Source organism: Littorina saxatilis, linkage group LG1 (assembly GCF_037325665.1).
Source record: "Littorina saxatilis isolate snail1 linkage group LG1, US_GU_Lsax_2.0, whole genome shotgun sequence".
Classification (NCBI taxonomy): Eukaryota; Metazoa; Mollusca; class Gastropoda; order Littorinimorpha; family Littorinidae; genus Littorina; species Littorina saxatilis.
Genome location: NC_090245.1, coordinates 68,114,343 through 68,128,201, shown reverse-complemented (window position 1 = coordinate 68,128,201; position 13,859 = coordinate 68,114,343). Strand labels below are relative to the sequence as shown.

Below are 13,859 nucleotides of genomic sequence, written 5' to 3'. Positions count from 1 at the left end.
GTGTTTAAAGAAACAGTGTGTGTGTCTACCTGGAGATCTACCGGCACGGTTGGCCTAGTGGTAAGGCGTCCGCCCCGTGATCGGGAGGTCGTGGGTTCGAACCCTGGCCGGGTCATACCTAAGACTTTAAAATTGGCAATCTAGTGGCTGCTCCGCCTGGCGTCTGGCATTATGGGGTTAGTGCTTGGACTGGTTGGTCCGGTGTCAGAATAATGTGACTGGGTGAGACATGAAGCCTGTGCTGCGACTTCTGTCTTGTGTGTGGCACACGTTATATGTCAAATTAAGCAGCACCGCCCTGATATGGCCCTTCGTGGTCGGCTGGGCGTTAAACAAACAAACAAACCTGGAGATCTCACTAATTTGTGAAAGTGCACAAAATGTAGACACAAGTTACAGGAAAACAATAGCAGCGAAACGAAAAAAAAAAAAAAAAAAAACGTAGAAAGAAAGAAAAAAGTAAGAGACAAACAAAAGTTTGGGCTGGGTGGCTGAGTGGTAACGCACTTGCGCTCGGAAGCGAGAGGTTGCGAGTTCGACCCTGGGTCAGGGCGTTAGCAATTTTCTCCCCCCTTTCCTAACCTAGGTGGTGGGTTCAAGTGCTAGTCTTTCGGATGAGACGAAAAACCGAGGTCCCTTCGTGTACACTACATTGGGGTGTGCACGTTAAAGATCCCACGATTGACAAAAGGGTCTTTCCTGGCAAAATTGTATAGGCATAGATAAAAATGTCCACCAACATACCCGTGTGACTTGGAATAATAGGCCGTGAAAAGTAGGATATGCGCCGAAATGGCTGCGATCTGCTGGCCGATGTGAATGCGTGATGTATTGTGTAAAAAAATTCCATCTCACACGGCATAAATAAATCCCTGCGCCTTGAATATATGCGCAATATAAATTGCATTAAAAAAAAATTTAAAAAAAAATCCCTGCGCTTAGAACTGTACCCACGGAATACGCGCGATATAAGCCTCATATTGATTGATTGAAACAAAAGTATTTAGAAATAACAACAAAAACAATTACACACACTGGCACCTATATAATACAAGTATAAAGAACAAAACTTAACAACACAATTAAACTGCCAAACAATTAATCAGTGTCACGCAAACCGTTCATCTGACGCGTGTTTCTTTCAGGCGAGACTTACTTGCGGAGCTAGGAGGTGAGAGTGTATACTTTATGAAACATTTTGATGGCTATCGCTATGCAAGAATTAAACACCATTGGTTGATGTAGTATTGCGTGGTCACAAAGCAGACAGGACAGTTGAATAACTTGGTGTAGCCATCTTTATTACCCGAAGTTCCCCTTACAAAGCCGGAGTTATTTCCCTTCCCTTGTCGTCTGCATGTTAGGCCGAAGTGGGCGTACTTCGACCTATCCAACACCTCCCTTTTTATAATATTTTAAAACCAATTTTCTTAACACAAAATTATAAACTAAACAAACTTCAAACTTTTGTAAACTTCAACTTACAAGCTTCATGCACCCCTCTCCCCTTTTCCAAATAAACATGTGAAAATAAAATGTTTGTTGCAGTAATACGTATGAGGTCACTCATTCATAAAGTTGTATGTCACTCTAAAGCATCAGTCCTGGATGGGTTTTTTTTTGAGATTTCAAATAAAGAAAGTACATGTATAGCAATTTTGTGTTGATGTCCATGTTCACCATCTAAAAAAAAATACACACGTGAAACTCTAATTTAAATTGATCGTTCACAGTTGGTGAGCCTTGAGGACCTTTCTCTGACCAATGTGGGATCTTCACAATTTCTGCACAAATCACACATTCCTGCTAATTTGCCCAAATTGGTGAGCCGTAAGGGCCTTTCTCAGACCAATTTGGGATCTACACTTTGTTGCATGGGTGCACTGCATAAGGTCAAACAAAGACGTGGAACTTGCGAAGAAAATGCGAAAAAGTGTTTGTGGGTTATCGTCCCTAGTTACATGCTGGCGGCGAAAACAAAATGGCGGATCGCGTAGGTACCGATCGCGTGCGTGGTGGTGGTAAATTGTACTCGGCTTTTTGTTGCAAGAACGCCCGTTGCAAACAGAGCTGCTTCGGGAAAACGTTCCACAAGTTCCCTAAAGAAGAAAAAAGGTGGGTTGTGCAGTGATTATTTCATCAGGTTTACCTTCTTCAGAATGAGAATGAATGCAATGGCTCGAGTCAACTCACTCAGTAGACTACAGCGTCAGCGAGTACTTACGACTGTGAGTGTGAGTCAGCAGTCAGTACAAAACAACAGTTTACACTTGATGACAAACTACCCGTGGGCATATTTGCCGAAACCTTTATCAAACCTTGCTTACGGGAAAACTACAGTACAAAGGTACATCACTCATCCGTTTTGCGTTCCGGCAGAGCGTTAGATTTAGACTGAAGATCTGATTTAGCTTTTTTTGTCTTTCCTTTTTGCTTAGTTTAACAATAACATTGTTGTTTTTATTGTCAAACTAGGTGCAGAATATGGATGCAATTCACAAGGCGAGAGGACTTTGAAAAGCTGCAGCCAGCTGATGTTCAAGGTCTCAAGCTTTGTACTGATCACTTTGAGGCCAACCAGTAAAACAATCCTGCAGAGAGGATCACTTGTGTGGAATGCTGTCCCGACATTGTTTGCAGTGCCCAATCCACCACCGAAGGTTATTTATTTATTGGTTTTAGGTTTTTGCAAATCAAAGAAGCACACTAATAAATGCAGGTTGAGTAATGACAAGTTTGAGGCTGATGTAAGAATTGAAAAAAAACAGCATTGTTCCCATCAAATAATGCCTGTTTGCATTTAGCGCAAAATAATGATAAGGCCAACAAAAAAACGTTACTTATTTTGGATTGACGTCTTGATTATGATGATATGATGAACTTATTTTGCCAAAAAACAGCCCCAAATGGCAAAAAAAGTATAGGGTCGGCGTCAACAACAAAAAAGTTGTATGTTTCTGGTCACCTGACCCTACCTATGTTTTCCCGATGACCCTAGACTTTTGTTTTTGCATTTTCAAAAATAAAAGTGGTATTCGAAAATCACTTGTTTTCCTGTTTTTCAACAAAATAAGTTAAAAAGATGGTTTAAAAAAAAAAGTTTAGAAAAAAAATCTCCACCTTTAGTCATGTTAGGCCACACAAAAAGTCTGTTAAAGGTAACATAAGCCCCCCCAAAATAGCGTCGGTAGGTCGGCTTTTTATTTTTGTATTTTAGCCATCTGAATATTTTAATTTTATTTTTTAATGCCCCAAAAAAGTCTAGGGCCGGTGGGAAAAAAATAGGGTCGGTCCGGATATCGTAAACAGATTATTTTTTGTTTTGCCTTACCAGAAACATACACTTTTTTGTGTGGCCTAAGACCAATGCCATGAAATTGGGAGAATTGTTTCATTGGGACTGGGTGTTGGTTGTGAGTTTGTCAGTTAAAGAGCTGTGCATTTGCAGGTTGCTAGTGGGAGGAAGCCACCATCGCAAAGGGTAGCTACAAATGAAGCCAGCACCGACCTGTCGCCTGATGCACAAATTGTTCAACCAGGTAAGAGATTTTTAACCATGAAGAACACCCTGACATCAAAAAATGTTTAAACCCATCCATTACATAGTTGATAATTGCTGTATAGGGTGACGGGCGCTGTGGTGGGGTGGTAAGACGTCGGTCTATTAACTCGGAAGGTCGAGGGTTCGAATCCCGGTCGCGGCCGCCTGGTGGGTTAAGTGTGGAGATGTTTCCGATCTCCCAGGTCAACTTATGTGCAGACCTGCTAGTGACTTATCCCCCTTCATGTGTACACGCAAGCACAAGACCAAGTACGCACGAAAAAGATCCTGTAATCCATGTCAGAGTTCGGTGGGTTTTAGAAACACAAAAATACCCCGCATGCTTCCTCCGAAAGCGGCGTATGGCTGCCTAAATGGCGGGGTAAAAACGGTCATACACGTAAAATTCCACTTGTGCAAAAAAATGAGTGCGTGTGAAAGTTTCAGCCCACGAACGCACAAGAAGAAGAAGAAGAAAGCTGTATAGGGCGGATGCATGGATGGATGAAATTGTACCTGTAGTTCCCACACGTAAAGATGTTATTTTATGTGTTTTGTGTGTGTGTTTTCTTTTTTAGATGACATTCAGGCGATCCTGGAGGACATAGGATGTAAAGCATCAAAGTCGTCATCCTCCCCATCCCCTCGTGAAGCGGAACTTTGGCAGAAGGTCAACAAACTGAGGAGCAAGGTTTTCCGATTAGAAAAGAAAACGATGGAACCCCGTGTAAAACGAGCGAGTAAATTAGCCAAGCCTCCCAAGAAAGACTTTGTAATAGAACAGTTGTCTCATATATTATCAGGCGAGGCGAGCTATTTTGCCATTTATGCCTGTTACATATTTACCGGTTATCTGCTGCTGTGTCCAATCCTGGCAGAGACGGGAACGCATGTTACCAAGGAGCTGAAGGAGAGTCAATGAGATGAGAGAATGTGATTAACAATTGCCAACTCTCTCCGTACAAAGAGGGTCCAAAGTTGTATCAAAATATAGATGGTCGGCAATTCAAAATAAAAAAAGACAATAGACAAAACATGTACTTCGGCTCATAGAGCCTTCTTTAATTTTTGACTCATTAAGTCCATGCTCCGAGAGTCCTTTTTTTAATTTTGAATTGCCTACCATCTATATTTTTATACATTTTCAAAAAGATTCAACAGTCACCTTCCGTTATTCTTGAACTTGGCTATCCCAGCCTTACCTCAACATTCGATATTCCTGTGATATTTTTGACGTAAAATCAATTTTTACTGTAAAACTCTTCGGCAAGAGGATTGGTCCAAGCAAACAAATAATAAACTTGTTAAGATTTTTCCTGATATTTCCGATCAATTGCCTATGGTTTTATTTAGCTAAAAGATTCAAACGTCACACCTATGACTCATGGCTATTTTTAAGGGGGGAGTAGCATCCCTGGTGTGTTGTTTGTGATGTACCTTTTAGTCTGTTTACAGTAACATAGGCACACAAAAAGAGGGTCGGTAGGTCGGCTTTTCTTATTTTTTTATTTTTATAACCATCTTTTTAAATTATTTTGCAAAAAAACAGGAACAAAATTGATTTTTTTTTCTTTTTCTTTTTCTCCAAATGCCAAAAAAAAGTCTAGGGTCGGCGGGGGAAAAATAGGGTTGGTCGGGATACCGTAAACAGACTATTTTGCTTTGTTTTGCCTAAGCAATGACTAACAAACTTTCTTTAGGGTCTGACATTGTATATACTATACAATTTTTGGGGTATTAACTAAATACATGTATACAGTTTTTGATTCCTTTTATACTTTTTCACAAATTAGCTCCCCTCCCCCCCCTTTTCTTTTTGTAGTCTGCCCTGGGGGCGGGAGGTCTCCCAATTTCGGTTTCTAGGGTCACCTTATGCTTCCATATGAGCTGAGAACTTAATTTAAAATGGGCCTCGATTTTGTTTTATTTGTATTTTGTAATTGTGCCTTTGTCCAGTCACATGATTTCACTTTGTACTTAAAAACTTGGCACTGTCATCATTTATTGCTATTTATTGTTCAGTTGTTCAGTATTTATTGCTATTGGGCATCAGTTGTTCAGTTGCCCTGTTTCGAATGAGCCATGCATGCATTATGGATGTGTTTAGCGAATTGGGATACCTAAAGCAATGTAAAAGAAACAATGTGAAGCAAACATATAGCACCAAATAAAATAACCGAATCAGAATGGAAACTTCTTCGGTGTGTGTGTGTGTGTGTGTGTGTGTGTGTTTGCTGTTTTAAATACCGAAAATGTGAAAATAAAGCAAGTCACAGCATGAGAAAGATCGACTGTACTAGTCATGACAAAGCAGGAGACAGTCTGGTCAGCATGTAGAAAAGGGCAATAACTCGTATTTAGCCATTCTCATTTCTAAGCATGCCCAATGAGGAAGTTATCCTTCTTCCCATTGTAGTTTCTTTGATAAGGTTAACAGATTAAAGTGATAAACGTAAAACATGTGACTAGTACTAGCCATGCAAAATGAACACACACTTGGTTATAAATGAAAACACAAATCATGGCGTGTCATAATAAACTGTCAAGAGCCGTCGCGACAGCATGCATGATGCTGTGGCCAGGGCATCTGACATAGAGTGCACCATGCGGCCGTTCTGGTTGTTTCACAGATTTAGTTTGTCTGGGGCTTTCACTGCTCTGCCACTGCGGGTTGTCATGCCTGGTGTCGCCACAGTGGCGGGTGAGGCCACCATGTAGTATTGCGTGGTCAGAAAGCAGACAGGACAGTTGAATAACTTGGTGTAGCCATCTTTATTACCCGAAGTTCCCCTTACAAAGCCGGAGTTATTTCCCTTCCCTTGTCGTCTGCATGTTAGGCCGAAGTGGGCGTACTTCGACCTATCCAACAGTTGATACTGAAAAGATCGTCTGCACTGGTCGGTAAACATCGGATTGGCAGCCATTTTTCTCGCGGCCCCAAAGCTACCGGGGTCGGCCCGCTATTGCGCGGGCCGCTATTGCGCGAATCTTTAGGGTTAGGGTTAGGGTTGCTACCAAGCCTTCACTTGCCTAATCCTAGGGTTCCTCGCGGTGAGAATTGACCAAAAAACGGTACTTCCTCACCCCACTTGCTTCACTCACCAATTATCGCCCTAAAGAAACGGGGAATTGGCCTTGCAAGAGCCTTTTATCAGGTTATATTTAAAGCGTGGTAATAAAATATGTTTTTGTCTTAAATCCAGAAATAAGACAAAGACAAATAAGAAATAAGACTGTTAGCAGTCTTTTTTTTATTGGATTTCCAGAAATAACTTGTTTTACAGGCCAGGAACAGTCAAACAGTGCAAACAAACCTATAGTATTTGCCTTGTAAATAAGAGCACGCGCATATGTATACATATATGAATAGCAGTGTGTACTCTTGTTACGCATACACGTCTCAGCCTACTTTCGATTTGCCGTCCCCAAAAAACCTCTTGTAAATTACGCTGTTGACCAAGACGTGCATTGATCTTCAAATTCTGCTTTTCTATGGGCCATCCAATATTCAATATACTGTGTTTGTTTTGTTTTCATATTAAAGAAAGAGAGAAAGTCAATATATCATTATCATATCAAAATGTCTTCCTTAGACGTTAGTTGTCTCTCTTTCTTACACTTTCTTCTGCGAAAGAGGGTAGGAAACTACCTTTCCCAGGGTCCTCACATAGCGAAGATGACATCATCTCCGTAAAAATAATACTTCGTCAAACAATGATTCAGGCCCTATATGCATAGTTTATCGGTTCACTAATTTTTCTTCAGTTCATTTACCGTATTCAAGTAGATATAAATCGTACGGTTGGACATTTCCGTCGACTTTGGACATTTTGTACAGGTCCCCGAAGATGACGTCACTAACGTAAACCATCGACTTCGAGCCTGTGTTGATGGTTGGATTTTTGGCCAAAGGTAAAGAAAGCTGGAATAAAATCAGAGCTAAGAGGTTACAGGCTCGGAAAGGTTTCATGCGGGACTGTCCTCGTCAATTTTGTCATCAAAATGGATAGTGATGGGGAAATGGTGTTTGATGGGGCTGATTCTGAGGGAATATCTGACGAAGAAGATGAACTTGCAATGGAAATGGAACCTGCTGAATCCTCGTCAGCACACGATCGTCGCGATGATGAGGATTTTCAATATGAAGTGCTGTCAGCAGACCAGATTGTGCAGTACATGGTCGATTCCATAAAAGAAGTCAACGCAGTTGTTCAGGTACGTACGACTGTATGCCTGGTTTGGGTCTTTCGGTTTCTGTTCATTGTCCGAAAGACATTTCGCATTTACTTCTCATTATGGAAGTGTGGCTCTTGACCTTTTACTGTTTACATTCAGTCGTATTTATGTGAGATATGGAGATATAATAAGGTTCCAGAAACACCAGAAGATTTCTTATGTCTTTGTTTTGTGCTTTATTATAGTAAAATCTGGGGCTCATTTACAAGTTGCTAATTTGCAGCCGTGTTCATGGCAACGTGGGCCTTCATGCAGTTGCACAGATAAGCAGTTAAAACTTAAAAGCATAGGATGGTGCACAAAGAGAAAACTTCTGAAATAAAACTTACTTTCACAAGTAGTACATTCTATGATGATTGAATTTTTCGCAACAATTAAATGTTTTGAAGGGAGAAGAGTTATAAATGAATCACAACACTATTAACACCACAGCACTGATCATAAATTACATTGATGCACATCTGTGTTTCCTGAGTGAGAATATACTTTTTCCGGAAATAACTGTCAGGATTTTCAAGCCTTCTGGACGAGTTGCTCCCAACTTTAGGGTGACAAACAAGAACACATGGTCGACCAGTTAAAACCATGACTGCAGTGAATTTAACTCTGATGTGTATGCTATGCAGTGTCCACTTGATATGACCCCATTTCTGTCTAAAATATACACATTGGAATTTAAGATTTGTTGCGTCAATGATCGCTTGCCCCGAGTGATAGCCGACAGCGTGTTTTACCTGAGGTCACGTGAGTTTCGCTTGAGGTCGTGGGGGTTTGCGAAAAACAAGCGTGCTTAGCAATCACTGCAGGCCATCTCCAGTGAATCGTGGCTTCCATGTGCTGGTTTTCGAAAGAAAAGGGCAACATATAGAGCGGACACTGCAAAACATACACATCAGACTCAGAGTCAGTTATTTACTGCAATCATGATTGTAACTCGTCAACCACATGTTAACTATTATTGTTTGCAGGGCGCAACTCTTCCACAACACTTGGAAATCTTGACAGAGTTATTTCGGAACATTTTCTTTTGGTTGGAACATTAGCTCGTGAAGTATAACAAATGAATGGCATCAACTGGTTAACTGTAATAGACACATCAGATGGATGAAATATATATTTAACCAACTGTGGTACGTCCAACTCTAATCTAAGTTACTCCAAGTTTCAGTCCTTATACTTATATTTATCGACGGCAGAAGCGCATATCTGTTGGCTGAGCTAAAATGAAGTTGGCGCCTTGTGCGTTTATTTTACCCTGCAGGCTGATTTGGTCATATATTGTGGCTGCTTCCAAAGTTTCAGCCCCCACAAATCTCTGCAATAGGCCGTCAGAGATAATTAATAGACTAGTCCTTAAGTTATATAATTGATAAAGCCATCCAAACTGCTGTAGAATAAACCACTGAACAGGTCACCATGATTTAAGTTTCCCACGCAGTGTTCACAGTATTGCATGATGTGCAGACTCTGTTGTGTTACGTTGGCAAGAATTAGTTTAATAAATGATGCTTGTTACGTTAGATTCATGCAGCAGTTCTGTTTTTTACTCTGTTTTTGTGTCCTCTTATTTTCAGATTCCAACCACCATCACTAGAATATTACTCAACCACTTCAGATGGGACAAAGAGAAACTGATGGAAAGGTAAAGTGTGCTTCCTTTTGACATCAGTGAAGTTTCTGGCATCATTACACAGGGCTTCATATTCATAGATATTATCATTTTGTTTAAATTTACTTATTTCCTGGGGCAGTGTTTGGATAGGCTCGGGATAATGTCTTATACTGTATGATGATAAACTGACCATGTTTGGCTGCAGTATGTTGCAGGAGCTATACAGTAGGTACAGTTATGGACTGGGGGTATTTTAATTTAAAGGCACATAAAGAAAAATCATTCAGTAACAAAATAGATTGTCGAACGAAGGTCATTTAATGATTTATTGAATGATACATGTATAAATATATATGTGAGTGCATGGCATTTGATACATAAGAGACTTACAAAACCGGAGAGCATGAATGTTTTTGATTATAACTAAGAGTAAGAGTAAAGACAGAGGATATTATTATGGCTGTATCGACGGGCGCGGTGGTAAGACGTCGGCCTCCTAATCGGGAGGTCGTGAGTTCGAATCCCGGTCGCTGCCGCCTGGTGGGTTAAGAGTGGAGATTTTTCCGTTCTCCCAGGTCAACTTATGTGCAGACCTGCTAGTGACTTAACCCCCTTCGTGTGTACACGCAAGCACAAGACCAAGTGCGCACGGAAAAGATCCTGTAATCCATGTCAGAGTTCGGCGGGTTATAGAAACACGAAAATACCCAGCATGCTTCCTCCGAAAGCGGCGTATGGCTGCCTAAATGGCGGGGTAAAAACGGTCATACACGTAAAATTCCACTCGTGCAAAAACACGAGTGTACGAGGGAGTTTCAGCCCACGAACGCAGAAGAAGAAGAAGATTATGGCTGTATAACTGTAACATAAGCATTAAAATCTTTCGTTCTTTATTTGGTGTTTAACGTCGTTTTCAACCGTTCAAGGTTATATATCGCGACGGAAGCATTAAAATGCCTAGTGCTGATGTGAGAACATTGTCCCAGTTGCAAGCCGCTTTTTTTTTTTTTTAATAGTCTGAATTCATTTGCATTGTCAATAACTTGAGACTGCTGGCTTCTTACGGATTTTAATTAACATGCAGTCACTGAGTCAGTAATGAATTTTAGGATTGAGAATTCAGGCATGTAGTGGTAAGGCGTCCGCCCCGTGATCGGGAGGTCGTGGGTTCGAACCCCGGCCGGGTCATACCTGAGACTTTAAAATTGGCAATCTTGTGGCTGCTCCGCCTGGCGTCTGGCATTATGGGGTTAGTGCTAGGACTGGTTTGTCCGGTGTCAGAATAATGTGACTGGGTGAGACATGAAGCCTGTGCTGCGACTTCTGTCTTGTGTGTGGCGCACGTTATATGTCAAGGCAGCACCGCCCTGATATGGCCCTTCGTGGTCGGCTGGGCGTTAACCCCTTCACTGCCACAGTGGGAGTAACTTATATCCGAACGGTCTATGGGAAAGAACTGTGTTTAGAACCCCTACAAGTACTTGGACAGTGGTTACCTCCCATTTAGTTTTCAGAAATGTCCTGAAATGTTGTTGACACAAATCCCACGGATGAGATACGGTTATGGGCGTACGATAAACAGAAAATGACCACGTATTACATACGGGGTGGGCAGTGAAGGGGTTAAGCAAACAAACAAACAAACAAGCAAACAATTTAGGCATGCTTAGCTAGATTCAAATTGAATGTTTCAGTGTTTAGCTGCTACTACGACCAGAATCAAAAACTCCGCTTTCAAGTTTTACTACCAGTACTATGTCACAGTGAAAATAGTTGTAGTAATTTTAGTTGTCACATACTCAGGCTGCTTCAGCTGTTGTGAATTGCAATTCCTAGTGATGAAGTGACACACCCAGTTCAAGTTCATTTTCTTTTGAATTGTGAGTGATGCCAGTTCTCTGCTACAAGTACAATCAGTCATGAGCGGCTGTGTGGAATGATATTAATTTCAGTGTGCTGAGATGTTGTTATTTTTAAATGACTTCCGGGATATCAATAGATTACAGACCTCAGTTGCAGAGGCATGTAATACTCTGTTCAGTATTTATATTTTATATCTTTTTGGGTATCACTATCAGTTATTTTGATGCTTGTTTTGTAACATGCACACAGATAACACATGCATGCTTATATTTGTATAAATTTGTTAAAGTGATAGACCAATACTGTATAATAAATGTGTACACATTTGGCAGCTGATACAGTGAAAGTAAAAGTAAGTGTAGAAGACTGAAGAGGGTTTTGGTGGACAAGTTTGGGTAATACTAATAGAGATTCACTCTGAGATAAAGAGGTGAGGGTTTTGTGTGCCTTCAAATTAATTCATTTTATATTTTCATTATTGCAGGTATTATGATGGAGATCAGGATCGTTTATTTTTAGAGGCTCATGTCGTTAGTCCCCATCGCAGAGAAATGAAAAGGGTGAGCTTTTATTTTTTAATGAATCATTGTACATACCCGGTAGGTAAGGTGTAACGGGGCGGAGATATAGCTCCGTTGACAGCAGCGCTGGCTTTAAAACTAGTCCATAGGTTCGACCCCCACGTTCGGTGAGGAATTTATTTTCCAGAGTCAACTTTGTGCAGACTCTCCTCGGTGTCCAAACACCCCCGTGTACACGCATGTGCATGATAAAGGTCCAAAGTTCACAGCGAGAGTCTCAAGGCTTGGAAACATGAACGCACGTATGCAGAAACAAAGAAGAAAAATAAATTGGGTAGAGCCGTACTGTAGACTGTAGTGTATGGCAGGTCGCTTTCCCAGGGGAGAAAGCAACCCAAATTTTCATGGACGAGGTTATCCTTAAGTATCCTTTTTCTTTGTATGTGATTTTGACATGTCTACAGCCAGTTGATTTTTATTATGCATTATTGATTTATTCCTTCTTAAGTTGCTGTCAAGCGGGTAAATAAAGACCAGTCACTGGTTGAAGTTTATTTTCCTGAAGTCATTGTATAGTTTGCTTTACGACAGAACAAAGATTACCATTGATGACTCTATAAAAATGTGTGTATATTGTGCAGCGTCCAAGATCAGACGCCCAGGACTGTGAAATATGTTGCTACCCTGTTCCGAACACTGTAAGCAAATTCTGCCTTTTCTTCTCTTGTTTTTGCTTGTTGTCTTTGACATTTTTGACTCCCCTGAGTAATCAGGAGAATCTTAGGAATGAGCAGTGTTAGGCCGTCCGTATACAAACAAACTTAACGTTGGGATTATCTCGGATGTTTATGAAGCTAGAGCTTTGCAACTTTGCACACTTCTAGGGTTTGATGATCTCCCGACATGACCCCAGTTTGGAGTCACAGCGGGGTCCTGTTTGGTTCCTAAAAACTTAAACATTGAGGATTTCTCTGTTTTTGAAGCTAGAGCCTCCAATTCCAAATTTCACACAATTGTAGGTATTGATGATCATATGACACAAATTTGTCTTGTTTTAGACAAATTTAAAAGGTTACAACATGAAAATGTTTGCTGGAGAAGATCATTCAATCCTGTCAATTTGGATGCAACTGGGTCAAAAAAGTGTTATTGTTTATTTTGTGTTATTTTCTTTTTTTCTCTCAAAATTTGGTGGGTATCCAGTATGAGGTTAGTGATGCTGGGAGGTGGGGTAGGGGCAAGTTTGTTTCTGAGATATTCTTAGGATTGAATAACTTGTGTGTGTGTGTGTGTGTGTGTGTGAGCGGGCAGACGTGCTGCGTCTGTTTCAGCGAGTGATTTCTCAAAAAGTCTTGGATGATTTTAGTGCAATTGTGAACTGTAAGTTCATTAGATGTATTTTATGTTTTAAAACACCTGACATTGCAAGGCAATTGTCCTTGTTTTTATAAGGACAGTAAAATCTTGAGTCGAGTTTAAATGAATTGATATGTCAGGTTGCAGAGGATCAAGTTTGGGGCAGTTATAGTAGGAAAAATCAACTTTCTCTTGCACATAATTTTATGAGGGTAGAAGTACTAGAACAGCAAATATTTTTTAATCAGACACAGTGGAACCCTCCTTTCAAGACCTGAAAAATCTGCGCCGCGCCATCAGCGCCAGGTGGATTACCAACGAGGTCTGCAGCCCACTTTTTACATTTAGTCAAGTTTTGACTAAATGTTTTAACATAGAGGGGGGAATCGAGACGAGGGTGTGGTGTATGTGTGTGTGTGTAGAGCGATTCAGACTAAACTTCTGGGCCAATCTTTATGAAATTTGACATGAGAGTTCCTGGGTATGATATCCCCGGACGTTTTTTTCATTTTTTCGATAAATACCTTTGATGACGTCATATCCGGCTTTTTGTAAAAGTTGAGGCGGCACTGTCACACCCTCATTTTTCCATTAAATTGATTGAAATTTTGGCAAAGCAATCTTCGACGAAGGCCGGGGTTTGGTATTGCATTTCAGCTTGGTGGCTTAAAAACTAATGAGTGAGTTTGGTCATTAAAAATCGGAAACTTCTAATTATAATTATTTTTTT

General features: G+C 40.7%; 2 protein-coding genes across 3 annotated transcripts in view; both read left to right on the top strand.

Moving 5' to 3' along the window:
- Window positions 1-2,047: 2,047 nt before the first annotated feature.
- Window positions 2,048-5,728, top strand: LOC138976934 (uncharacterized). Its single transcript, XM_070349831.1, has 3 exons — window positions 2,048-2,660; window positions 3,449-3,539; window positions 4,120-5,728. Exons 1-3 carry the CDS (start codon window positions 2,535-2,537, stop codon window positions 4,461-4,463), a joined length of 561 nt encoding a protein of 186 aa, XP_070205932.1. The 5' UTR covers window positions 2,048-2,534; the 3' UTR covers window positions 4,464-5,728.
- A 1,498-nt stretch (window positions 5,729-7,226) lies between these two features.
- The window catches only part of LOC138976904 (E3 ubiquitin-protein ligase arih1-like), a 31,310-nt gene continuing 24,677 nt past the window's right edge, over window positions 7,227-13,859 (top strand). The window contains exons 1-4 of one of the 2 annotated variants that reach the window (XM_070349801.1): window positions 7,227-7,756; window positions 9,352-9,419; window positions 11,737-11,812; window positions 12,415-12,471. In XM_070349801.1, the coding sequence (XP_070205902.1) occupies window positions 7,544-7,756; window positions 9,352-9,419; window positions 11,737-11,812; window positions 12,415-12,471 (414 nt within the window). In that variant the 5' untranslated portion in view covers window positions 7,227-7,543. The remainder of the gene's footprint in view (window positions 7,757-9,351; window positions 9,420-11,736; window positions 11,813-12,414; window positions 12,472-13,859) is intronic. The other variant, XM_070349809.1, reaches the window with a different exon arrangement.

Excerpts from the sequence above, each read along its gene's own strand:
- LOC138976934 (XM_070349831.1), top strand. The coding sequence starts at position 2,535 with ATGTTCAAGGTCTCAAGCTTTGTACTGATCACTTTGAGGCCAACCAGT. Across the intron at positions 2,661-3,448 it reads TGCCCAATCCACCACCGAAG|GTTGCTAGTGGGAGGAAGCC; the intron begins GTTATTTATTTA and ends GTGCATTTGCAG. Across the intron at positions 3,540-4,119 it reads TGCACAAATTGTTCAACCAG|ATGACATTCAGGCGATCCTG; the intron begins GTAAGAGATTTT and ends TTTCTTTTTTAG.